The following is a 25,984-nucleotide window of genomic DNA, read 5'->3' on the forward strand; positions in this document are numbered from 1 at the left end:
CCACTTCCGTAGTGATAATGAATGACAGGTAGCCAGTCCACTTCCGTAGTGATAATGAATGACAGGTAGCCAGTCCACTTCCGTAGTGATAATGAATGTATATTTAAAGAAATATATCATATGTATATTCCAGAATGTAGGAAAGTTATTGGTTGTTAGTAACTGGGCTGTTGCATCGTGATGTCTTGAGGGTTGTTTGAGATATTCATGTATGTTTCGTAACATTTGTATCCACCTGTATAATAACAGTAATGTAATCATATGCTGTTACAGTATATCCAGTTGAATGTTACTCCTTGTCAGATGAGGAAAAACAACATCACATTACTATTGTGTGAAGCTACAGCAGAGGAGAGACTAGTATTTAACTAAACTAAATATCCCCCAAAACACAAAATACACAACATATACTTAATCATATATAAGCATATAAGCCTCTGGTAGTTAAACTGCGCCATCACCATCATTTGCAAAAGTGCATCCTCTTTCACCACATAAAAATATTTAAAAATCTTCTCAACCGTTCTTATTCCTTTGTCCTGGTTATTTTTCCTGAGTTTTACAAACAGCTCCTTTGATTCCCTTTGATTCCATCGTTCAGTCACTGAGGACTTACAGTACCAGTCAAAAGCTTGGACACACCTACTCATTCAAGAGTTTTTCTTTATTTTGACTATTTTCTACATTGTAGAATAATAGTGAAGACATCAAAACTATGGAATAACACATGGAATCATGTAGTAACTAAAAAAGTGTTTAAAAAATCAAAATATATTTAATAATTGAGATTCTTCAAAGTAGCCACCCTTTGCCTTGATGACAGCTTTGCACACTTTTGACATTCTCTCAACCAGCTTCATGAGGTAGTCACCTGAAATGCATTTCAATTAACAGGTGTGCCTGGTTAATTTGTTAAGTTAATTTGTGGAATTTCTTTCTTTCTTAATGTGTTTGAGGCGAATCAGTTGTGTTGTGACAAGGTAGGGGTGGTATACAGAAGATAGCCCTATTTGGTAAAAGACCAATTCCATATTATAGCAAAAACAGCTCAAATAAGCAAAGAGAAACGATAGTCCATCATTACTTTAAGACATGAAGGTCAATCAATACGGAACATTGAGAACTTTGAAAGTTTCCTTAAAGTGCAGCCGCAAAAACCATCAAGCGCTGTGATGAAACTTGCTCTCATGAGGACCGCCACAGGAAAGGAAAACCAAGAGTTACCTCTGCTGCAGAGGATAAATTCATTACCAGCTTCAGAAATTGCAGCCCAAATAAATGCTTCACAGAGTTTAAGTAACAGACACATCTCAACATCAACTGTTCAGAGGAGACTGCATGAATCAGGCCTTCATGGTGGAATTGCTGCAAAGAAACCACTACTAAGGGACACCACTAAGAAGAAGAGACTTGCCTGGGCCAAGAAATATGAGCAATGGACATTAGATCTGTCCTTTGGTCTGATGAGTCCAAATTTGAGATTTTTGGTTCCAACTGCCGTGTCTTCGTGAAACGCACACACTTAACCAGCATGGCTACCACAGCATTCTGTAGCGATACGCCATTGCTGATTTTCAACAGGACAATGACCCAACACACCTCCAGGCTGTGTAAGGCCTATTTGACCAAGAAGGAGAGTGATGTAGGGCTGCATCAGATGACCTGGCCTCCACACTCACCTGACCTCAACCCAATTGAGATGGTTTGGGATGAGTTGGACCGCAGAGTGGATGAAAAAGCAGCCAACAAGTGATCAGCGTATGTGGGGACTTCTTCGAGATTGTTGGAAAAGCATTCCAGGTGAAGCTGGTTGAGAGAATGCCAAGAGTGTGCAAAGCTGTCATCAATGTAAATGGTGGCTACTTTGAAGAATCTCAAATATAAAATATATTTTGATTTGTTTAAACCTTTTTTGGTTACTACATGATTCCATGTGTTATTCCATAGTTTTGATGTCTTCACTATTATTCTACAATGTAGAAAATACTAAAAATAAAGAAAACCCCTTGAATGAGTAGGTGTGTCCAAGCTTTTGACTGGTACTGTATATTGATCTCATCTTTCCACTGTGTTTTTTTATTTTTTTATCCACCGTGCCCCTCTTTCTGTGTCGTTCAACCACTGTTTAGTGTTCTCTGTCTGTACATTAAAGTAGAGTAGTAGAAGAAGAAAAGGAGGAGACCCAAAAGGAGAAGTGGAGACAAAACAATAGAACTGTGGCGAAGGAAAAGGTGCTGTAATTGCTTCCACAGCTCTTAGTAGTCTTGGCTTTGGTGAGCTTGTATTTGTACACCACTGGGTCATCTTGGGAAAAAATCAAACGAGTAGGAGGCAAAAAACAACTTTTGATGAACAAGGTCGAGACAGACAGAGGGAAAGGACGCCATATCCGATCCAATCCGTCTAGCCCGCAGAGGACTTAGCCGGTTACCATGGCCGTGGCCTGGGTCATCTCCATGGTGATGGAGACTAACCACAGATCTAGGATCAGATTACCCTTACCCCCAACCCTAACCATACAAGGATGACAAGATATTTGACCATGTATTAATGGTTAGGGTAAACTTCTACCTACTTCAGGGTCCTATTCATTACTGCACACCGTAGCAAAATGTTTTGCAACGGAAAACGAAAACAAGCCTTTCTTATTGGACAAGTCCAGGTAGTCCCTCCCAGGTAAGGTTGTTTTGAGGTTGGATCTGGGTGATTTAGGTTCTAGGTTCCATGTTCTAGACCTGGGTGGAGAACGAGCGTCGGAGAGGGGGCCGCCCCTCAGGGTGGGCGGGGCAGGGGGCGTGGTGCTCGGAGATGGAGGGCAGGTCTAAACTTCGCTGGAGATGAAGCGCCGCGAGGGGAGGAGCACATCGGGAGGGGCGGGGCACAGGTATGGCTGATGGTCATGTGATCTCAGTGTACGGTAGTCTTGGAACCTGGGGGAGAGGAGAGAGAAGGAGAGAACAAGGTTAGGAGGCAAGAAGGATATGAATGTGTTAAAGAATTAGAAGTACAGGGTGACAGAGGGAAATAATACAAATGGGATTGGAAGATTTAAAGAGGTAAATGTCTGTGTTGGGAGGGGATGGACAAGGTTTAGACAGAACGGGTTTCATAACGCTGGAAAAGGGGAGGGTATTATTATTGAACAGTATAATCTATTTAAAGTTGATTTATCCAGGTTAATCATAAGAGATATGAGGGTTAACCAGGCGTGAGAACACATGTAGCAACCAAACCAATAAACTAAAGAGACCCATAAAAAAATACCCTTCTTGTAAGAATGAATATGAACGAACGAATTCATTGAATTCACATTCATATTTGAATTCATATTTACAAGAGATGTGAGGATGGCTCATTTTATGAGAACACTATCCCCTGTGACCCCCCAGCCCTTACCTGAGGGCAACTTAACTTTTCAAGTGGACTCTCCACGCGAGGTAGGGTGGACAGCTGCATGCCGTGGGGGGGCTGAGGGCGCTGGGGGGGCAGCGGGGGCAAGGCTGACGCCGTCTGCTGGAAGTTGTTGATCACACATGTCACCTGGTAGAGAGAGGTGGAGATTGAAAGAGGGATGGAAAGAGAGACAGAGAGAGAGAATGAGAGCGATAGATGGAGAGAGAAGGGGTAGGGAGAGAAGGAAAGAGAGTAGGAGAGAGAGAGAAAGAGTGTAAAAATGTGCTGCTGAAGACAAGTTATTTAAAGTGATGTAAATTGAAACATTGCAGCTCTAACTTGAAACTGAATGGGTAATGCCCCCATCCTCCACTTCCACCCTCCTACTTGCACCCCCATCCCCACCTCTACTCCCACCACTACCCCTACCCCCATCTCCCCATCTAGCCCTCATCCCCACCTCTACTCCCCAGTCCCCTCACTAGGAAGACAGCGATGGCCCCTCCAGTCAGGTATCCAGCTAGGACGTTACCCACCCCTACCCACCACCCCTACCCGCCACCCCTACCCGCCACCCCTACCCCCACTTCTACCACCTCCCCATCCCCTACTCCCCAGTCCCCTCACCAGGAAGGCAGCGATGGCCCCTCCGGTCAGGTATCCAGCCAGGACGTCACCCCAATGGTTCCTGTACTCCGTGACCCTCACCACCCCCACCAGCACAGCCAGAGACAGGAGGGTCAGACACAGGGTGGGCTTGGTCAGCCGGGTGCCCTTTGTACGGAACACCAGCGTCACGTACATCTGAAACACACACACAGAAAGGAATAGTTAATTTAAAAGCTACTCTGCAGACACACACACACACAGAGGTGGAGGTTAAGATGCAAGCAGAGATATAAAGTCTAGATATACAGTACATCCACAGAAGCGAACACAGAGCTATACATTCTAGATATACAGTACCTCCACAGAAGCGAACACAGAGCTATACATTCTAGATATACAGTACCTCCACAGAAGCACACACAGAGCTATGAAGTCTAGATATACCTCCACAGACGTACACACAAAGCTATAAAATCTAGATATACAGTACCTCCACAGAAGCACACACAGAGCTATAGTCTAGATATACAGTACCTCCACAGAAGCATACACAGCACTATAAAGTCTAGATATACAGTACCTCCACAGAAGCACACACAGAGCTATAGTCTCGATATACAGTACCTCCACAGAAGCATACACAGCACTATAAAGTCTAGATATACAGTACCTCCACAGAAGCACACACAGAGCTATGAAGTCTAGATATACCTCCACAGACGTACACACAAAGCTATAAAATCTAGATATACAGTACCTCCACAGAAGCACACACAGCACTATAAAGTCTAGATATACAGTACCTCCACAAAAGCACACACAGAGCTATAGTCTAGATATACAGTACCTCCACAGAAGCACACACAGAGCAATACATTCTAGATATACAGTAACTCCACAGAAGCACACACAGAGCTATGAAGTCTAGATATACCTTCACACACAAAGCTATAAAATCTAGATATACAGTACCTCCACAGAAGCACACACAGCACTATAAAGTCTAGATATACAGTACCTCCACAGAAGCACACACAGAGCTATAGTCTAGATATACAGTACCTCCACAGAAGCACACCCAGAGCTATAAAGTCTAGATATACAGTACCTCCACAGAAGCAGACAGAGCTATAGAGTCTAGATATACAGCACCTCCACAGAAGCACACACAGAGATATAAATTCTAGATATACCCTCTACCTCCACATAAGCACATAGAAATGTACGGAAACATACATTCACACTTCAAAACAGTGATATCAGAAAACATATCTCTATTCTTCCCGGTGTCACACTTTATTCCTTCCCCTCTAACTTCCCCCTAGTTCCTACCACTGTGTAGACAGCAGAGTAGATGCTGAGGGCCGCGTCCTTGGACGGGAAGGACTTGCGTGCAGACGCAACCAGGTAGGGGTTCCCGGTGCAGGCGCGGCGCTCTGTGATGTACTGCATGGGGGACTGGCAGCCCAAGACTGTGTAGTTGGGGCGGCAGGCAGACAGGAAGTGAGGGGTCTGGTTTCCTGTCACCACCTGGCCCGCGTTGGCAAAGATGGTGGTGGCGAAGAGGCCAAAGGAGTAGACACCTGAGGGGGTGGAGGAGGAGAAGGGGGGTGGAGGAGGTGGAGGGTAAAGGGAGAGGATGGGGGAGGAGAGAGAGGGGGATGGGAAGAGAGGGAGAGGAGAAGGGAGAAATAGAGAGACAGACGAGAGGGCAGAGAGAGATAAAACCCTTCATTCTATGCTGAATGACAGTAGTGAGGCAGCATGCCAATATATTGTACAATATATTAGGACCAATATACACCAGGTTCAATATGGTCTAATGTACAGTGGGACCTATAGCCGAGGCTCACCCAGGAAGCGTACTATCCTGCGGAGGAGGGGGTTGAAGTAACAGCAGTCAGCCGTCACAATGGTCTTCTCCTGAGCCCCCTCCGCTTTCACAAAGAACGTTGTCACCTCTCCAATCAGAATCTACGGACCGACGGACAGACGGACAGAGAGAAAGGCAGAGAGGTTAGTGTAAAACACCGAAAGGGCTACGAGCAAATCCAAACCCACTACATAAGAACGGTCTCCTGTATTTGTTCACAGTATACTCAGTTCATGTATATGGCATTATTTATGGCTAGTTTCAGCCAGCCACAGTAACCTATGTGGTCATACAGTATTAACAGTACAACAACTGGAAGTATTCCACTCTGTTACTTTCCTCTGGAGAAGTAACCCGCCGACTGTACATTACATTTTTATGGTTGTTGAATAATCAATGTTCAGTGGTGGAAACAGCAGGGCAGGACCCTGGTTTAGTGTGGAGAGGAGGTGGGTACTGGTTTAGTGTGGAGAGGAGGTGGGTACTGGTTTAGTGTGGAGAGGAGGTGGGTACTGGTTTAGTGTGGAGAGGAGGTGGGTACTGGTTTAGTGTGGAGAGGAGGTGGGTACTGGTTTAGTGTAGAGAGGAGGTGGGTACTGGTATAGTGTGGAGAGGAGGTGGGTACTGGTTTAGTGTGGAGAGGAGGTGGGTACTGGTTTAGTGTGGAGAGGAGGTGGGTACTGGTTTAGTGTGGAGAGGAGGTGGGTACTGGTTTAGTGTGGAGAGGAGGTGGGTACTGGTTTAGTGTGGAGAGGAGGTGGGTACTGGTTTAGTGTGGAGAGGAGGTGGGGACTGGTTCAGTGTAGAGAGGAGGTGGTTACTGGTTTAGTGTAGAGAGGAGGTGGGTACTGGTATAGTGTAGAGAGGAGGAGGGTACTGGTATAGTGTGGAGAGGAGGTGGGTACTGGTTTAGTGTGGAGAGGAGGTGGGTACTGGTTTAGTGTGGAGAGGAGGTGGGTACTGGTTTAGTGTAGAGAGGAGGTGGGTACTGGTTTAGTGTGGAGAGGAGGTGGGTACTGGTTTAGTGTGGAGAGGAGGTGGGGACTGGTTCAGTGTAGAGAGGAGGTGGGTACTGGTTTAGTGTAGAGAGGAGGTGGGTACTGGTTTAGTGTGGAGAGGAGGTGGGTACTGGTTTAGTGTGGAGAGGAGGTGGGTACTGGTTTAGTGTAGAGAGGAGGTGGGTACTGGTTTAGTGTGGAGAGGAGGTGGGGACTGGTTCAGTGTAGAGAGGAGGTTGGTACTGGTTTAGTGTGGAGAGGAGGTGGGGACTGGTTCAGTGTAGAGAGGAGGTGGGTACTGGTATAGTGTGGAGAGGAGGTGGGTACTGGTATAGTGTAGAGAGGAGGTGGGTACTGGTTTAGTGTAGAGAGGAGGTGGGTACTGGTTTAGTGTAGAGAGGAGGTGGGTACTGGTATAGTGTGGAGAGGAGGTGGGTACTGGTTTAGTGTGGAGAGGAGGTGGGTACTGGTTTAGTGTGGAGAGGAGGTGGGTACTGGTTTAGTGTGGAGAGGAGGTGGGTACTGGTTTAGTGTGGAGAGGAGGTGGGTACTGGTTTAGTGTAGAGAGGAGGTGGGTACTGGTATAGTGTGGAGAGGAGGTGGGTACTGGTTTAGTGTGGAGAGGAGGTGGGTACTGGTTTAGTGTGGAGAGGAGGTGGGTACTGGTTTAGTGTGGAGAGGAGGTGGGTACTGGTTTAGTGTGGAGAGGAGGTGGGTACTGGTATAGTGTGGAGAGGAGGTGGGTACTGGTTTAGTGTGGAGAGGAGGTGAGGACTGGTTCAGTGTAGAGAGGAGGTGGGTACTGGTTTAGTGTAGAGAGGAGGTGGGTACTGGTTTAGTGTAGAGAGGAGGTGGGTACTGGTTTAGTGTGGAGAGGAGGTGGGTACTGGTTTAGTGTGGAGAGGAGGAGGGTACTGGTTTAGTGTGAAGAGGAGGTGGGTACTGGTATAGTGTGGAGAGGAGGTGGGTACTGTTTTAGTGTGGAGAGGAGGTGGGTACTGGTTTAGTGTGGAGAGGAGGTGGGTACTGGTTTAGTGTGGAGAGGAGGAGGGTACTGGTTTAGTGTGAAGAGGAGGTGGGTACTGGTATAGTGTGGAGAGGAGGGTACTGGTTTAGCGTGGAGAGGAGGTGGGTACTGGTATAGTGGGGAGAGGTAGATACTGGCATAGTGGGGAGAGGTGGGTACTGGTTTAGTGTGGAGAGGAGGTGGGTACTGGTTTAGTGTGGAGAGGAGGTGGGTACTGGTATAGTGTGGAGAGGAGGAGGGTACTGGCATAGTGGGTAGAGGTGGGTACTGGCATAGTGGGGAGAGGAGGGTACTGGTTTAGCATGGAGAGGAGGTGGGTACTGGTATAGTGGGGAGAGGTAGATACTGGCATAGTGGGGAGAGGTGGGTACTGGTTTAGTGTGGAGAGGAGGTGGGTACTGGTTTAGCGTGGAGAGGAGGTGGGTACTGGTATAGTGTGGAGAGGAGGAGGGTACTGGCATAGTGGGTAGAGGTGGGTACTGGCATAGTGGGGAGAGGTGGGTACTGGTTTAGTGTGGAGAGGAGGTGGGTACTGGTTTAGCGTGGAGAGGAGATGGGTACTGGTATAGTGTGGAGAGGAGGAGGGTACTGGTTTAGCGTGGAGAGGAGGTGGGTACTGGCATAGTGGGGAGAGGTGGGTACTAGTTTAGTGTGGAGAGGAGGTGGGTACTGGTATAGTGTGGAGAGGAGGTGGGTACTGGTTTAGTGTGGAGAGGAGGTGGGTACTGGTTTAGTGTGGAGAGGAGGTGGGTACTGGTTTAGTGTGGAGAGGAGGTGGGTACTGGTTTAGTGTAGAGAGGAGAGGGGTACTGGTTTAGTGTGGAGAGGAGGTGGGTACTGGTTTAGTGTGGAGAGGAGGTGGGTACTGGTTTAGTGTGGAGAGGAGGTGGGTACTGGTTTAGTGTGGAGAGGAGGTGGGTACTGGTTTAGTGTGGAGAGGAGGTGGGTACTGGTTTAGTGTGAAGAGGAGGTGGGTACTGGTTTAGTGTGGAGAGGAGGTGGGTACTGGTATAGTGGGGAGAGGTGGGTACTGGTATAGTGGGGAGAGGTGGGTACTGGTTTAGTGTGGGGAGGAGGAGGGTACTGGTTTAGTGTGAAGAGGAGGTGGGTACTGGCATAGTGGGTAGAGGTGGGTACTGGTATAGTGGGGAGAGGTGGGTACTGGCATAGTGGGGAGAGGTGGGTACTGGTATAGTGGGGAGAGGTGGGTACTGGCATAGTGGGGAGAGGTGGGTACTGGTATAGTGGGGAGAGGTGGGTACTGGTATAGTGGGGAGAGGTGGGTACTGGTATAGTGGGGAGAGGTGGGTACTGGCATAGTGGGGAGAGGTGGGTACTGGCAGAGTGGGGAGAGGTGGGTACTGGCATAGTGGGGAGAGGTGGGTACTGGCATAGTGGGGAGAGGTGGGTACTGGCATAGTGGGGAGAGGTGGGTACTGGCATAGTGGGGAGAGGTGGGTACTGGCATAGTGGGGAGAGGTGGGTACTGGTATATTGGGGAGAGGTGGGTACTGGTATAGTGGGGAGAGGTGGGTACTGGCATAGTGGGGAGAGGTGGGTACTGGTATAGTGGAGAGAGGAGGTGGGTACTGGTATAGTGGAGAGAGGTGGGTACTGGCATAGTGGGGAGAGGTGGGTACTGGTTTAGCGTGGAGAGGAGATGGGTACTGGCATAGTGGGGAGAGGTGGGTACTGGTATATTGGGGAGAGGTGGGTACTGGCATAGTGGGGAGAGGTGGGTACTGGTATAGTGGGGAGAGGTGGGTACTGGCATAGTGGGGAGAGGTGGGTACTGGTATAGTGGGGAGAGGTGGGTACTGGCATAGTGAGGAGAGATGGGTACTGGTATAGTGGGGAGAGGTGGGTACTGGTATAGTGGGGAGAGGTGGGTACTGGCATAGTGGGGAGAGGTGGGTACTGGCAGAGTGGGGAGAGGTGGGTACTGGCATAGTGGGGAGAGGTGGGTACTGGTATAGTGGGGAGAGGTGGGTACTGGTATAGTGGAGAGAGGAGATGGGTACTGGTATAGTGGAGAGAGGTGGGTACTGGCATAGTGGGGAGAGGTGGGTACTGGTTTAGCGTGGAGAGGAGATTGGTACTGGTATAGTGGAGAGAGGTGGGTACTGGCATAGTGGGGAGAGGTGGGTACTGGTATAGTGTGGAGAGGAGGTGGGTACTGGTTTAGCGTGGAGAGGAGATGGGTACTGGTATAGTGGAGAGAGGTGGGTACTGGCATAGTGGGGAGAGGTGGGTACTGGTTTAGCGTGGAGAGGAGATGGGTACTGGTATAGTGGAGAGAGGTGGGTACTGGCATAGTGGGGAGAGGTGGGTACTGGCATAGTGGAGAGAGGTGGGTACTGGCATAGTGGGGAGAGGTGGGTACTGGCATAGTGGGGAGAGGTGGGTACTGGTATATTGGGTAGTGGTGGGTACTGGTATAGTGGGTAGAGGTGGGTACTGGCATAGTGGGGAGAGGTGGGTACTGGTATATTGGGTAGAGGTGGGTACTGGCATAGTGGGGAGAGGTGGGTACTGGTATATTGGGTAGAGGTGGGTACTGGCATAGTGGGTAGAGGTGGGTACTGGCATAGTGGGTAGAGGTGGGTACTGGCATAGTGGGTAGAGGTGGGTACTGGCATAGTGGGTAGAGGTGGGTACTGGCATAGTGGGTAGAGGTGGGTACTGGTTTAGTGTGGAGAGGAGATGGGTACTGGTATAGTGTGGAGAGGAGGAGGGTACTGGTTTAGCGTGGAGAGGAGGTGGGTACTGGCATAGTGGGGAGAGGAGGTGGGTACTAGTTTAGTGTAGAGAGGAGGTGGGTACTGGTTTAGTGTGGAGAGGAGATGGGTACTGGTATAGTGTGGAGAGGAGGAGGGTACTGGTTTAGCGTGGAGAGGAGGTGGATACTGGCATAGTGGGGAGAGGTGGGTACTAGTTTAGTGTAGAGAGGAGGTGGGTACTGGTTTAGTGTAGAGAGGAGGTGGGTACTGGTTTAGTGTGGGGAGGAGGAGGGTACTGGTTTAGTGTGAAGAGGAGGTGGGTACTGGTATAGTGGGGAGAGGTGGGTACTAGTTTAGTGTAGAGAGGAGGTGGGTACTGGTTTAGTGTGGAGAGGAGGTGGGTACTGGTTTAGTGTGGAGAGGAGGTGGGTACTGGTTTAGTGTGAAGAGGAGGTGGGTACTGGTATAGTGGGGAGAGGTGGGTACTAGTTTAGTGTAGAGAGGAGGTGGGTACTGGTATAGTGTGGAGAGGAGGAGGGTACTGGTTTAGCGTGGAGAGGAGGTGGGTACTGGCATAGTGGGGAGAGGAGGTGGGTACTGGTATAGTGTGGAGAGGAGGAGGGTACTGGTTTAGCGTGGAGAGGAGGTGGATACTGGCATAGTGGGGAGAGGTGGGTACTAGTTTAGTGTAGAGAGGAGGTGGGTACTGGTTTAGTGTAGAGAGGAGGTGGGTACTGGTTTAGTGTGGGGAGGAGGAGGGTACTGGTTTAGTGTGAAGAGGAGGTGGGTACTGGTATAGTGGGGAGAGGTGGGTACTAGTTTAGTGTAGAGAGGAGGTGGGTACTGGTTTAGTGTGGAGAGGAGGTGGGTACTGGTTTAGTGTGGAGAGGAGGTGGGTACTGGTTTAGTGTGAAGAGGAGGTGGGTACTGGTATAGTGGGGAGAGGTGGGTACTAGTTTAGTGTAGAGAGGAGGTGGGTACTGGTTTAGTGTGGAGAGGAGGTGGGTACTGGTTTAGTGTGAAGAGGAGGTGGGTACTGGTATAGTGGGGAGAGGTGGGTACTGGCATATTTATCTCTCGTAGACAAAGATGTAGATGATGCAGTTATGTGAAAGACATAACTACTGTATAGAGTTATCTAGTGCTATGGATAGTTCTTTATACATTGATACTGCTGCTTAACACAGCGGACAAGATTTACCACGTGACATGGTTGTAAACTGTTTTTCTGGCTGAGAAGACGTCATTAGCTAACCAGATTACAACCACATAGAATTTTCTTTACTGGTTGCAACAAAAAAAGGGTGCAAAAAACATCCTTTTATGACCAGTAAACAACCTGACCAGAATGTCAGAAAAACGTCAGGAAAACGTTGTCACAGTACATCCAGTTTTGCCCCACTGGCATTTACAACAGCCATGGTTCAGCAGGGTTATGCCTTCCCAATAGTACCCATGTATAGTAACGAATAAAAGTAGTCTTAAACAGGACTGTGTCCCAAATGGCACCCTATTCCATGCATAGTGCACTACTTTTGATCAGGGTCCATGGGGTTCTGGTCAAAAGTAGTGCACTATATAGGATAATAGGGTGCCATGTGAGATGCAAACGATGCCATTCATATGCATGGTCTCTGTCCCTACGGGTGCTGAGCTCTGAAGATGACTCAACCACATCACAGGCTAACGCTAATACTGTCTCCTCTCATTCCCCTTCACTCTACAGAGGCCTGAGGTCCCCAGCGAGGGCGCAGACGTTAGCATACACTCCTAGAAAAAAGGGTTCTTCGTCTATCCCCATAGGATTATATTTTGGGGTTCCAGGTAGAACACCTTTCCACAGAGGGTTCTACATGGAACCCAAAAGGGTTCTCCTGTTGGGACAGCCGCAGAAACACTTTTGGAACCCTTTTTTCCAAGATTGTACGTACATGTGTGTGTGTGTGTGTGTGCATGCGTGTGTGTGTGTCTATGTTTACCGCTCCATAGCCCGAGGAGGGCCATGTTGTGGCAGAGATCTGGGTCTTCTAATCATCTGTCAGTGTGAGAGTCACACTTGAAGGCTGTCGTGAATAGCAGAGGAGACAAGAGGAGAGGAGGAGGAGATGTGTAGGGCTTTGTAGGATCCTTGATCCTTCCCTTGTGATGTCAGACTATCTGAAGTAATGTGAAAGCTGTGCAAGAGCAAGAAGGATGTTTTTCAAATGGAAGGAACAGTATCTAGCATCAGAGAACACTCTTTTCAGGGATTCCCAAACTCTTTAGATACATTTTTCAAAAGCCTGGATGAATGCTGTAGTTCAATTAAATCTTATTACATACGGATCTAAACACATACTCTTCCATGTAGAACCCTTTACACAGAGAACCCAAAATAGTTCGACCTGGAACCAAAAGGGGTTCTACCTGGAACCAAAAAAGGTTATTCGAAGGGTCCTCCTATGGGGACAGCCGAAGAACCCTTTTAGGGTCTAGATTACAGCTTCTTTTCTAATAGTGTTCAGTATGCGGTGAGATTTAGCTACGTAGCGTTTCAGCATCCCACGCTCCTACCGCACCATGCATACTGCATGATCGTGTACCCTACATCCCACGCTCCTACCGCACCATGCATACTGCATGATCGTGTACCCTACATCCCACGCTCCTACCGCACCATGCATACTGCATGATTGTGTACCCTACATCCCACGCTCCTACCGCACCATGCATACTGCATGATCGTGTACCCTACATCCCACGCTCCTACCGCACCATGCATACTGCATGATTGTGTACCCTACATCCCACGCTCCTACCGCACCATGCATACTGCATGATCGTGTACCCTACATCCCACGCTCCTACCGCACCATGCATACTGCATGATCGTGTACCCTACATCCCACGCTCCTACCGCACCATGCATACTGCATGATCGTGTACCCTACCTCCCACGCTCCTACCGCACCATGCATACTGCATGATCGTGTACCCTACATCCCACGCTCCTACCGCACCATGCATACTGCATGATTGTGTACCCTACATCCCACGCTCCTACCGCACCATGCATACTGCATGATCATGTACCCTACATCCCACGCTCCTACCGCACCATGCATACTGCATGATCGTGTACCCTACATCCCACGCTCCTACCGCACCATGCATACTGCATGATCATGTACCCTACCTCCCACGCTCCTACCGCACCATGCATACTGCATGATCGTGTACCCTACATCCCACGCTCCTACCGCACCATGCATACTGCATGATCGTGTACCCTACATCCCACGCTCCTACCGCACCATGCATACTGCATGATCGTGTACCCTACATCCCACGCTCCTACCGCACCATGCATACTGCATGATCGTGTACCCTACATCCCACGCTCCTACCGCACCATGCATACTGCATGATCATGTACCCTACATCCCACGCTCCTACCGCACCATGCATACTGCATGATCGTGTACCCTACCTCCCACGCTCCTACCGCACCATGCATACTGCATGATCGTGTACCCTACATCCCACGCTCCTACCGCACCATGCATACCGCATGATCGTGTATCCTACATCCCACGCTCCTACCGCACCATGCATACTGCATGATCGTGTACCCTACATCCCACGCTCCTACCGCACCATGCATACTGCATGATCGTGTACCCTACATCCCACGCTCCTACCGCACCATGCATACTGCATGATCGTGTACCCTACATCCCACGCTCCTACCGCACCATGCATACTGCATGATCGTGTACCCTACATCCCACGCTCCTACCGCACCATGCATACTGCATGATCGTGTACCCTACATCCCACGCTCCTACCGCACCATGCATACTGCATGATCGTGTACCCTACATCCCACGCTCCTACCGCACCATGCATACTGCATGATCGTGTACCCTACATCCCACGCTCCTACCGCACCATGCATACTGCATGATCATGTACCCTACATCCCACGCTCCTACCGCACCATGCATACTGCATGATCGTGTACCCTACATCCCACGCTCCTACCGCACCATGCATACTGCATGATCGTGTACCCTACATCCCACGCTCCTACCGCACCATGCATACTGCATGATCGTGTACCCTACATCCCACGCTCCTACCGCACCATGCATACTGCATGATCGTGTACCCTACATCCCACGCTCCTACCGCACCATGCATACTGCATGATCGTGTACCCTACATCCCACGCTCCTACCGCACCATGCATACTGCATGATCGTGTACCCTACATCCCACGCTCCTACCGCACCATGCATACTGCATGATCGTGTACCCTACATCCCACGCTCCTACCGCACCATGCATACCGCATGATCGTGTATCCTACATCCCACGCTCCTACCGCACCATGCATACTGCATGATCGTGTATCCTACATCCCACGCTACTACCGCACCATGCATACTGCATGATCGTGTACCCTACATCCCACGCTCCTACCGCACCATGCATACTGCATGATCGTGTACCCTACATCATCGGTCTCTCTCTGTCAAAGGGTCCTGTGATCATCGTAGGGGCTCAGCAGTATTCTGATCAGAGCTGTATGGAGGATCTAACAGGGGTTAGGGAGATAAAGGGCTTGTGTGTGAGTATGTGTGAATCTGTGTCAAAGGGGAGGTCTCTGTGTGTGTGTGATCAGATGAGAGGTTGTGTGTGTGCTACTGAGGATCTAAAGAGAAGAGGTTGAAACAGGGGTTGTGTGATCCACTGGGCTAACTCCCACTATGATCACCATGATAGAGTGTGTTTTCTAGGTGTGTGTGTGTGTGTGTGTGTGTGTGTGTGTGTGGTGAACCAGGGATGTCAGGAAGTGAGCGGGGATGTGAGGAAGTGAGCGGTGAAGCAGGGATGTGAGGAAGTGAGCGGTGAAGCAGGGATGTGAGGAAGTGAGTGGTGAAGCAGGGATGTGAGGAAGTGAGCGGTGAAGCAGGGATGTGAGGAAGTGAGTGGTGAAGCAGGGATGTGAGGAAGTGAGCGGTGAAGCAGGGATGTGAGGAAGTGAGTGGTGAAGCAGGGATGTGAGGAAGTGCGCGGTGAAGGCGGGGATGTGAGGTGGTGAAGCGGGGATGTGAGGAAGTGAGTGGTGAAGCAGGGATGTGAGTGGTGAAGCAGGGATGTGAGGACAGCGGTATTGTGACGTGCTCTGTGATGTGGGGTGAATCCTAAAGCAGCTACGGGACTCAAACAGAGAGGTAAATGGAGAACAGCTATGGTGTAAAACCTTTTGTGAACATGGGGTCTATTTGTTTGGATGTGGAGTGGAGGTTATGTGTAATGTAATTGTGCTCTCTTGTGCTCCTACTCTGTTGCACTTTGAACCTTTTAATCCAAATATCGATTCTGATTCCCTACAGGGACTGGATGCACAGTCGGAGGAAAACCTTGTAACCTCAGGATCTCACCACAGGCGCGATTACAGCGTATCGTCAAACGTCAATACAACTCAATGGAAACCCATTAGATGAGTCGAGGCTTGAAATTGACCCAATATGGCAACCCTAATTAACAGAACCAACATCGCAACCCGTCTTATAATGGACTGTAATGGACTTCACACAGGCCTCATTTCTTCATCAATATTAACACACACAACACATGTTAAGTGACTAAACATTCACCACGTTGGGTTCAGTGTTAGCCTCTAGGCCTAGTGTTAGTGGTTAGTGTTTAGTGTTAGTCTGTAGTGTGTGTGTCTTTTTATAGGTGAGATAACATTTACCAGTGTTCTACTACAGCAGTATAAAGGGAGGGGAAACGTTGAATCATTTATACATAATAACACATTTTAAACAGTCAGCTATGGCATATCCTCTAACCAGGAGCCTTTACATAATTAACATGCACAAGTACACACACACACACACACACCACACACACACATACTGTATGTATGCACACGTACAGTACCAGGCATACACACACAAACGCATCGCTGCACAGGCCTATGGGCATGAATAAGCATAGACACACACACACTGAGGTTTGTTTGCAATGTCAGGCCCTTTGTGAATTCATGTGAACTGCTGCTGCCACAATATTATCAATAGGTAAACACTCTTAAAGAGACTTAGACTGTGTTAGACATACTGGTGACAATGAGTTTACATAACTGGCACTCACAGAGGAGAAGAACCTACAAATACTGGTATTCTGCTGTCTGTGACACTCAAAGACACTGCTGGACTCCAACGTGGCGCTTTAGATCAGAAGATGAGAAGTGAAGAGAGGACTGATAGAGAGATGTGAAACACTAGTTAGAAGAGATCAAATCAACCAAAGATGGACATGCTCCTTCCTGCTGACTTTCAAGAGTGGCAGGGAGGGATGGAGGAAAGGAGAGGGAGAAAGAGAGATAGAGAACGAGAGGGACAGAGAGAGAGAGATGGAGATGAAGAAAAATGAGGGAGGAGAGAGAGACAGAGGGAGAGATAGGGAGAGAGAGAGGGGGGGGAGAGAGAGAGCGAGCGAGAGACAGAGAGAGAAAGACAGAGAGAGAGAGAAGTGGATAGATGAAGAGGGTGACCAACGATGACTGATACTGGCTGTCTTGTCTTCTCCTTCAGAGAGGATCACATTCCTGTGTTTTCCTTTGAAATGTGTGTGTGTGTGTGTGTGTGTGTGTGTGTGTGTGTGTGTGTGTGTGTGTGTGTGTGTGTGTGTGTGTGTGTGTGTGTGTGTGTGTGTGTGTGTGTGTGTGTGTGTGTGTGTGAGCGAGAGAGAGAGAGAGTCTATGTGTGAACTGTGTGTGTGTGTATACTGTATCAGTGTGTGTGTGTGTGTGTGTTGGTGCTTGTGACTGCTGGTAGATCTGTCAAATCTAACGGTTGGAAAGTGGAAGAGCTTTCTCATGTCCAACAGTGGAGCGTGTTCAGGAGTCACAGACGTTTACAATAGAAGAGGAGAATGGATGATGGAGAGACGAGGGGAGAAGTTAATAAGTGATATAGAGATTTTGCAGATAATGATGATGGACAGCGGTAGGGTTGGGCGGTATGCAGATATTCATACCGTCGTACCGTTTCTGTACCATTACCGGAAGTGCACACAAGGGGTGCTATTTCAACCCAAACTATTATTATTAATATTATTTCCTAAAACAATTTAGGCAACAGGGATCTTGATCCAGGAAGGGATTGAATGTCTCTGCTGTAACCTAGAAGCTTGATCTTGACATCTAGCCACCTAGCTAGCAAGTTAGCAAGTCATTTATTTGACACATCTTGTTTTTCTTGTAGATATACTTAACTTATAAGCAGTGGCGTATCACACACCCGCGCAAAGAAAATAACTCAAATAAAATAAAGTTAAACTAAATGTATGTATGTGGGTGCTACGCCACTGCTTTTGACTAAAGGTGTTGAAAGCGTTCCACGGGGATGCTGGTCCATGTTGACTCCAGTGTTCCACAGGGATGCTGGTCCATGTTGACTCCAGTGTTCCACAGGGATGCTGGTCCATGTTGACTCCAGTGTTCCACAGGGATGCTGGTCCATGTTGACTCCGGTGTTCCACAGGGATGCTGGTCCATGTTGACTCCAGTGTTCCACAGGGATGCTGGTCCATGTTGACTCCAGTGTTCCACAGGGATGCTGGTCCATGTTGACTCCAGTGTTCCACAGGGATGCTGATCCATGTTGACTCCAGTGTTCCACAGGGATGCTGGTCCATGTTGACTCCAGTGTTCCACAGGGATGCTGGTCCATGTTGACTCCAGTGTTCCACAGGGATGCTGGTCCATGTTGACTCCGGTGTTCCACAGGGATGCTGGTCCATGTTGACTCCGGTGTTCCACAGGGATGCTGGTCCATGTTGACTCCAGTGTTCCACAGGGATGCTGGTCCATGTTGACTCTAGTGTCCCACAAGGATGCTGGTCCATGTTGACTCCAGTGTTCCACAGGGATGCTGGTCCATGTTGACTCCAGTGTTCCACAGGGATGCTAGTCTATGTTGACTCCAGCGTTCCACAGGGATGCTGGTCCATGTTGACTCCAGTGTTCCACAGGGATGCTGGTCCATGTTGACTCCAGTGTTCCACAGGGATGCTGGTTCATGTTGACTCCAGTGTTCCACAGGGATGCTGGTCCATGTTGACTCCAGTGTTCCACAGGGATGCTGGTCCATGTTGACTCCAGTGTTCCACAGGGATGCTGGTCCATGTTGACTCCAGTGTTCCACAGGGATGCTGGTCTATGTTGACTCCAGTGTTCCACAGGGATGCTGGTCCATGTTGACTCCAATGTTCCACAGGGATGCTGGTCCATGTTGACTCCAGTGTTCCACAGGGATGCTGGTCCATGTTGACTCCAGTGTTCCACAGGGATGCTGGCCCATGTTGACTCCAGTGTTCCACAGGGATGCTGGTCCATGTTGACTCCAGTGTTCCACAGGGATGCTGGTCCATGTTGACTCCAGTGTTCCACAGGGATGCTGGTCCATGTTGACTCCAGTGTTCCACAGGGATGCTGGTCCATGTTGACTCCAATGCTTCCCACAGTTGTGTCAAGTTGGCTGGATGTCCTTTGTGTGGTGGACCATTTTTGATACACACAGGAAACTGTTGAGCGCGAAAAACCCAGTAGCGCTGCAGTTCTTGACACAAACCTGTACTTTTTGGGATTCTGTGTGTATTGTTTTGTGTTGCTAGGTATTATTACACTGCAGGAGCTAGAAACACACGCATTTCCCTGCACCTGCAATAACATCTGCAAATCTACGTAAGTGACAACAATGAACTTTGATTTGATATTTCCCTATTGTTCGTTACACATCGTCATCTTACGGTATACACGTGCGTGCGTGCGTGCGTGTGTGTGTGAGAGAGAGAGATGGGGTCCCAATGAATAGTTAGTGCCTTACAAATTCTATATAGTGTAAACATCACACAACGTTCGTAATGACATACATGGCATAGAGTCTCACAAACCAGTCCTAGTGTTACCATGACGATTTAGCTTCCTACCCACACTCTCTCTAGCTCTTCCTTCTCTCTCATCCTTCCTTTATTCTCTCTTTCATTCCTGCCTGGGCAGACTTCCCGGTCGCTTTGTGGAGAATCTAGGTTACAGTCCAGACAATTTCTCCCCATCTATCTCTCGCTTTCTATTCCATTTCATATGATCTCCCTCTCTCTTTCTATTCCATTTCATATGATCTCCCTCTCTCTTTCTATTCCATTTCATGTGATCTCCCTCTCTCTTTCTACTCCATTTCATGTGATCTCCCTCTCTCTTTCTATTCCATTTCATATGATCTCCTTCTCTCTTTCCGTCTTTCCCTCTCTTTCTATCCCTCTCCTTTTCTCTGTCTCACAGTTCAACAAAATCCTGTTTGGTCTCACTAAATTCTTCAAAACTGTGTGTTTTAGTGAGTTTTAGTGGGATTAGGAGGCTAATCTCAGAGATCAGTGTGGGGACAATTTGCTATCTAGACCGCGACAGAGGGGAGAGTAGTGTGTGAGAGAGACAGAGGGGAGAGTAGTGTGTGAGAGAGACAGAGGGGAGAGTAGTGTGTGTGAGAGACAGACAGACAGACAGACAGACAGACAGACAGACAGACAGACAGACAGACAGACAGACAGACAGACAGACAGACAGACAGACAGACAGACAGACAGACAGACAGAGACAGACAGACAGACAGACAGACAGACAGACAGACAGACAGACAGACAGACAGACAGACAGACAGACAGACAGACAGACTATCCCTCTACTCTGTCTCTCACCTCTTTTTCTTTATATTGGGGGGAACCAATCTCAATATCCAGATCCCATTCAGTGGGACCGAGACAGAGGGGAAGGGTATTGATGTGACACCACAACAATCCTCTCTCCTCTGGGTCTCTCTGGTTGCGTCCTAAATTTCACCCTTTTCCCAACATAGATAGTGCACTACTTTTGCCCAGGACCCATACCAAAAGTAGTGCATTATATAGGGAATAGGGTGGCATTTGGGACACATCCTATGTATGGTTATCAGCAGCAGCAGCTCTATCTGCCTGTCAGGATCCATTCCATAATTCAGGAGGAGAAGGGTACTTCCTACGGCTTGACTGACAGGCAACACAAACACACAAACAACAAGCCTCTCTCTCTCTCTCTCTCTCTCTCTCTCTCTCCCTCCCTCCCTCACTCTGTCGTTCTTCCTCTTTCCTCTACTTTCTTCTTTCCTCCCCCTCTACTCTTTTCTCTTTATATCGCCCTCTAAACTCCCTCTCTCTCTGCCCTCTATCCTTCTCCTCTTTCTCTCTGTCTGCCCCTCTTCTCTCTTTTCTCTCTTTCTCTCAACTGTCTCTCTCTTTTTCTCCTTTCGCTACCTCGCCCTCTCTCCCTCCAAAATGTTCCAAGGGCTTAGTAGCAGAACAGAGAACAGCTCTTCAGGGCACCAGTATTTAGCATTAGGTGGGTGTGTGTGTGTGACCCAGATATTTACAAGTTTCTAAAATAGGTCTTCAACTTCAAGCTGAGTTCCCATTCACCATGTCCCCTCCTATAGCGCACATGCATTATATGTAGGGTATTCTCAGACTTTATTGAACAGACAGAGAGAGAGGATGACAGTGTGGAAAGAAAGAGGTTGTGTCAAAAGGCAGTAGGCTGGGTTTAAACCTACTGTATGCCGACACCGTAAACGTGTACTGGAGACTGCGGCATTACCACTACACCAGCCAGACTACTTCCACATTCTATATATACATGGCTAACATGACCAAACGTTAATGCTGTATGTTGAGCAGACGATCAGTTCAAATGTTAAACTGGTAAGTGCTTGTAACTCAACCCTCTCATTGTGTAGGTCCAGGGTTGGCTTGTCACACACAACACACGCACACACACACACGCACACACATGTAATTAGCCACCGGGGCTTACAGTCCAGATATGGTATAAGTAGTGCTTCCAACTGCAGTGTTGCCATGTAGATGGCTACTGTAATTACTACTAGGCTGAGTGGTGTGTGTGTGTGTGTGTGTGTGTGTGTGTGTGTGTGTGTGTGTGTGTGTGTGTGTGTGTGTGTGTGTGTGTGTGTGTGTGTGTGTGTGTGTGTGTGTGTGTGTTGGCCAGAATTGTGCCACACTTAGCCTTGGCATTCCCAATGGCTCTCATAGTGTGTAGAGCCTCCACACACACACACCTGCATACACACACCTGCACACACACACCTGCATAGACACACCTGCACACACACACACACCTGTACACACACACACCACACACACACACACCTGCACACACACACACACCACACACACACGACACACACACAAACTGGTGGTGAGATGTATCCTTCACACAGTGTGTAACCCATTTCCGTAGCTGGAAGTGAAGGATGCTAGCTGCCTGCTGTCCGCCCACACACACCAGACTACAGACCCTGTGATGTGCATAGATGTTCTCTCTCGTATACGGATACATAGAGGCAGACACATATTCACACACACACAAGCAGGTAGTTGCGCTCACACACTTGCATGGATGCACATATACAGTAAAACACACTTACCATGCTGTACAGATTCACTGTCTCTCACAAATACTGTCATCTGCATATAGACAAGCACACACACCCCCACCCATCCACCCACCTATCTATCCATTTATACTGAACAAAAACATAAATACATCATGCAACAATTTCAAAGATTTTACTGAGTTACAGTTCATATAAGGAAATCAGTCTATTGAAATAAATTCATTAGGCCCTAATCTATGGATTTCACATGACTGGTAATACAGATATTCCCAGTTAGTCATCTGTTAGTCACAGATACCTTAAAAAAAGGTAGGGTCGTGGATCAGAAAACCAGTCAGTATCTGGTGTGACCACCATTTGCCTCATGCAGCACAACACATCTCCTTCGCATAGAGTTGATCAGGCTGTTGATTGTGGCCTGTGGAATGTTGTCCCACTCCTCTTCAATGGCTGGATATTTTTTTTATTTTTTATTTTTTATTTTTATCCCCTTTTCTCCCCAATTTTCGTGGTATCCAATCGCTAGTAATTACTATCTTGTCTCATCGCTACAACTCCCGTACGGGCTCGGGAGAGACGAAGGTCGAAAGCCATGCGTCCTCCGAAGCACAACCCAACCAAGCCGCACTGCTTCTTTAACACAGCGCGCCTCCAACCCGGAAGCCAGCCGCACCAATGTGTCGGAGGAAACACCGTGCACCTGGCCCCCTTGGTTAGCGCGCACTGCGCCCGGCCCGCCACAGGAGTCGCTGGAGCGCGATGAGACAAGGATATCCCTACCGGCCAAACCCTCCCTAACCCGGACGACGCTAGCCCAATTGTGCGTCGCCCCATGGACCTCCCGGTCGCGGCCGGCTGCGACAGAGCCTGGGCGCGAACCCAGAGACTCTGGTGGCGCAGTTAGCACTGCGATGCAGTGCCCTAGACCACTGCGCCACCCGGGAGGCCCAATGGCTGGATATTGGTGGGAACTGGAACACGCTTTTGTACATGTTGATCCAGAGCATCCCGAACATGCTCAATGGGTGACATGTCTGGTGAGTATGCAGACCATGGATGAACTGGGACATTTTCAGCTTCCAGGAATTGTGTACAGATCCTCGTGACATGGGGCCGTGCGTTATCATGCTGAAACATGAGGTGATGGCGGTTTATGAATGGCACGACAATGGGCCACAGGACCTCGTCCCGGTATCTCTGAGCATTCAGATTGTCATCGATAAAATGCAAATGGGTTTGTTCTCTGTAGATTATGCTTGCTCATACCATAACCCCACCGCCACCATGGGGCACTCTGTTCACAACGGTTGGATGTACTGCCAAATTCTCTAGCACAACGTTGGAGGCGGCTTATGGTAGAGAAATTATCTGGCAACAGCTCTGGTGGACATTCCTGCAGTCAACATGCCAATTGCACGCTCCCTGTGACAAAACTGCACATTTTAGAGTGACCTTTTATTGTCCCAAGCACAAGGTGCACCTGTGAATGTCATGCTGTTTAATCAGCTTCTTGTTATGCCACACCTGTCAGGTGGATGGATTATCTTGGCAAAGGAGAAATGCTCACTAACAGGGATATACACAAATTTGTGTCCAAAATTAGAAAGAAATAAGCTTTTTGTGGGTATGGGTACTTTTATTTTAGCCCATGAAACATGGGACCAACACCTTACGTGTTGCGTTTATATTTTTGTTCAGTGTACATACAATCTAATGTCCAAAGCCAGAGATTGCAGAAGTTCCAGTTTTCAGTGCAACTTATGGCTTCAATAAGCACTATGGCGTGTGTCCAGTCCCTTGCCCACCCCTGTAACACTCAGCCACAGTCCACCACTGTTAATACCAAACCCTTAATGTACTGGGCTCAGAGCCTTAATGAAGTGATAGGAGTGGACTGAAGTGGAGCATAGAGACCAGCCTGGAGGGGAAGGTCAAGGGTCAGCTCTGTCTATGGGGTTCACTTCTACTTGTACAATGTATAATTTATACTATACTGTAGTGTCTAATACTCATCCACGCATACTGCAGATATAGGAATGCATTGACATCCCATGGGAACACACACACATACCATGCACACTGACGCCACACACACACACACACACACACACACACACACACACACACACACACACACACACACACACACACACACACACACACACACACACACACACACACACACACACACACACACAGACTCACACACACACACACTTTCACACTCACCACATATGCTGCTGCTACTGTCTATTATCTATCCTGTTGCCTAGTCACTTTACCCCTACCTATATGTACATAGCTACCTCAGTTACCTCGTATTCCTGCACATTGACTCGGTACTGGTACTCCCTGTATATAGACATGTTATTTTGACTCATTATTGTTACTCGTTATTCAATGTGTATTTATTCCACATGTCACTATTTGTATATACTGTATATATAGATATTTATTCATCTTTAACTCTGCATTGTTGGAAAAGGACCCGTAAGTAAGCATTTCCCTGGTAGTCTACACCCGATGTTTACGAAGCATGTGACAAATTCAATTTCATTTGAAAGCATATGTGTGTCAGTCTGTGTGGGAAGAAACCTCTGATATTATATATACACATGCTGCATACTCACTGACACACATACATATGGTACACACTTGCTCAACATAAAGTGTGTGCTGCACAAATTGACTTCAATAGATAAAACAAATCTATGCATTATTCCTCCAAAGAATGTTAGAAACACATGCAAAACAGCAGGAGAAGACACGTGGATACACACCCACTTATAAACACACACCTCCGTCCAAACACCACGTGTGTGACGCTACGCCAGGTGTGTGTGTGTGTTTGTCTGTAGGCTACTCCAGTCCAGTCTTACCGTGACAGTGGGGATAGCGGTGACCAGAGAGTAGACCAGTGCCGGCGGTGCCTTGCTGTCGTCCTCGGGTCCGGGGTACGGTTTGGAGAACGTCTTGTCGAAACAGAAGAACCCTTGGACGTGAACGGGGAACGTGTCTGTGTACTCAAAGTAGTACGCCAGGAGAACCGTCCCAGCCATGATCACCAACTGGAAATAGAACATGGTTCTAGGTTTAGAAAGAACGGAAGAGAACTGAAGAGAACCGAAGGATAGTAAGGTGGATGAATGGGGGATGGGAAAACAAAAAGAAACGATTGATGAGAAAAAGAAGAGAGGAGAAGGAGGCGATTCCTTTTTGAGCGAGGTGACATATGCTTCCGAAGTGTGTAGAATGAAAGAGAGCAAAAGAGGACAGAGAGAGAGATAATGAGAGAGAGAAACAGAGAGAAAGAGGGAGAGAAAAAAAGAGGAGAGAAAAAAAGAGGATAGAGAGAGAGAGAGACAGACACAGAGGGAGAGAGAGAGGGAGAGAGAGAGAGAGAGAGAGAGAGAGAGAGAGAGAGAGAGAGAGAGAGAGAGAGAGAGAGAGAGAGACAGAGAGAGAGAGAGAGAGAGAGAGAGAGAGAGAGAGAGAGAGAGAGAGAGAGAGAGAGAGACTGAGTCTGAAGGATGAGGGTAAAAGAAAGAAACAGAAAATGAAAGATGCTGCTGTTCTGTAAAGGGAAAAAAATAAATGAGGTAGAGAGAGAGAGAGAGAGAGAGAGAGAGAGAGAGAGAGAGAGAGAGAGAGAGAGAGAGAGAGAGAGAGAGGGAAATAGGTGGGAAGAGCAAGGAGGATAGCACAAGTGCAAGCATGGGAGGGAGGGAAAGGGGGTGTGTGCTGTGTGTGTGTGTGTGTGTGTGACGCTGGTGTGCTTTCGATCACATGCAGTGTTCTGCATGAGTGGTAGTGTGCCGTACACTAGAGTGAGAGGTGATTCACAAAAACATATATGGAGAATA

At 48.3% G+C, this 25,984-nt stretch overlaps 1 protein-coding gene across 1 annotated transcript in view; it reads right to left on the reverse strand.

The window, feature by feature from the left end:
• Positions 1-2,471: 2,471 nt before the first annotated feature.
• plppr2b (phospholipid phosphatase related 2b) overlaps positions 2,472-25,984 on the reverse strand; it is a 51,488-nt gene continuing 27,975 nt past the window's right edge. Inside the window, exons 5-10 of the mRNA XM_038978481.1 lie at positions 25,001-25,189; positions 5,856-5,976; positions 5,335-5,585; positions 4,021-4,197; positions 3,413-3,540; positions 2,472-2,930 (exon numbers count right to left, since the gene is read on the reverse strand). Coding sequence (XP_038834409.1) covers positions 2,822-2,930; positions 3,413-3,540; positions 4,021-4,197; positions 5,335-5,585; positions 5,856-5,976; positions 25,001-25,189 — 975 coding nt within the window. The 3' untranslated portion in view covers positions 2,472-2,821. The remainder of the gene's footprint in view (positions 2,931-3,412; positions 3,541-4,020; positions 4,198-5,334; positions 5,586-5,855; positions 5,977-25,000; positions 25,190-25,984) is intronic.

Source organism: Salvelinus namaycush, chromosome 39 (assembly GCF_016432855.1).
Source record: "Salvelinus namaycush isolate Seneca chromosome 39, SaNama_1.0, whole genome shotgun sequence".
In the NCBI taxonomy this organism is placed as follows: domain Eukaryota; kingdom Metazoa; phylum Chordata; class Actinopteri; order Salmoniformes; family Salmonidae; genus Salvelinus; species Salvelinus namaycush.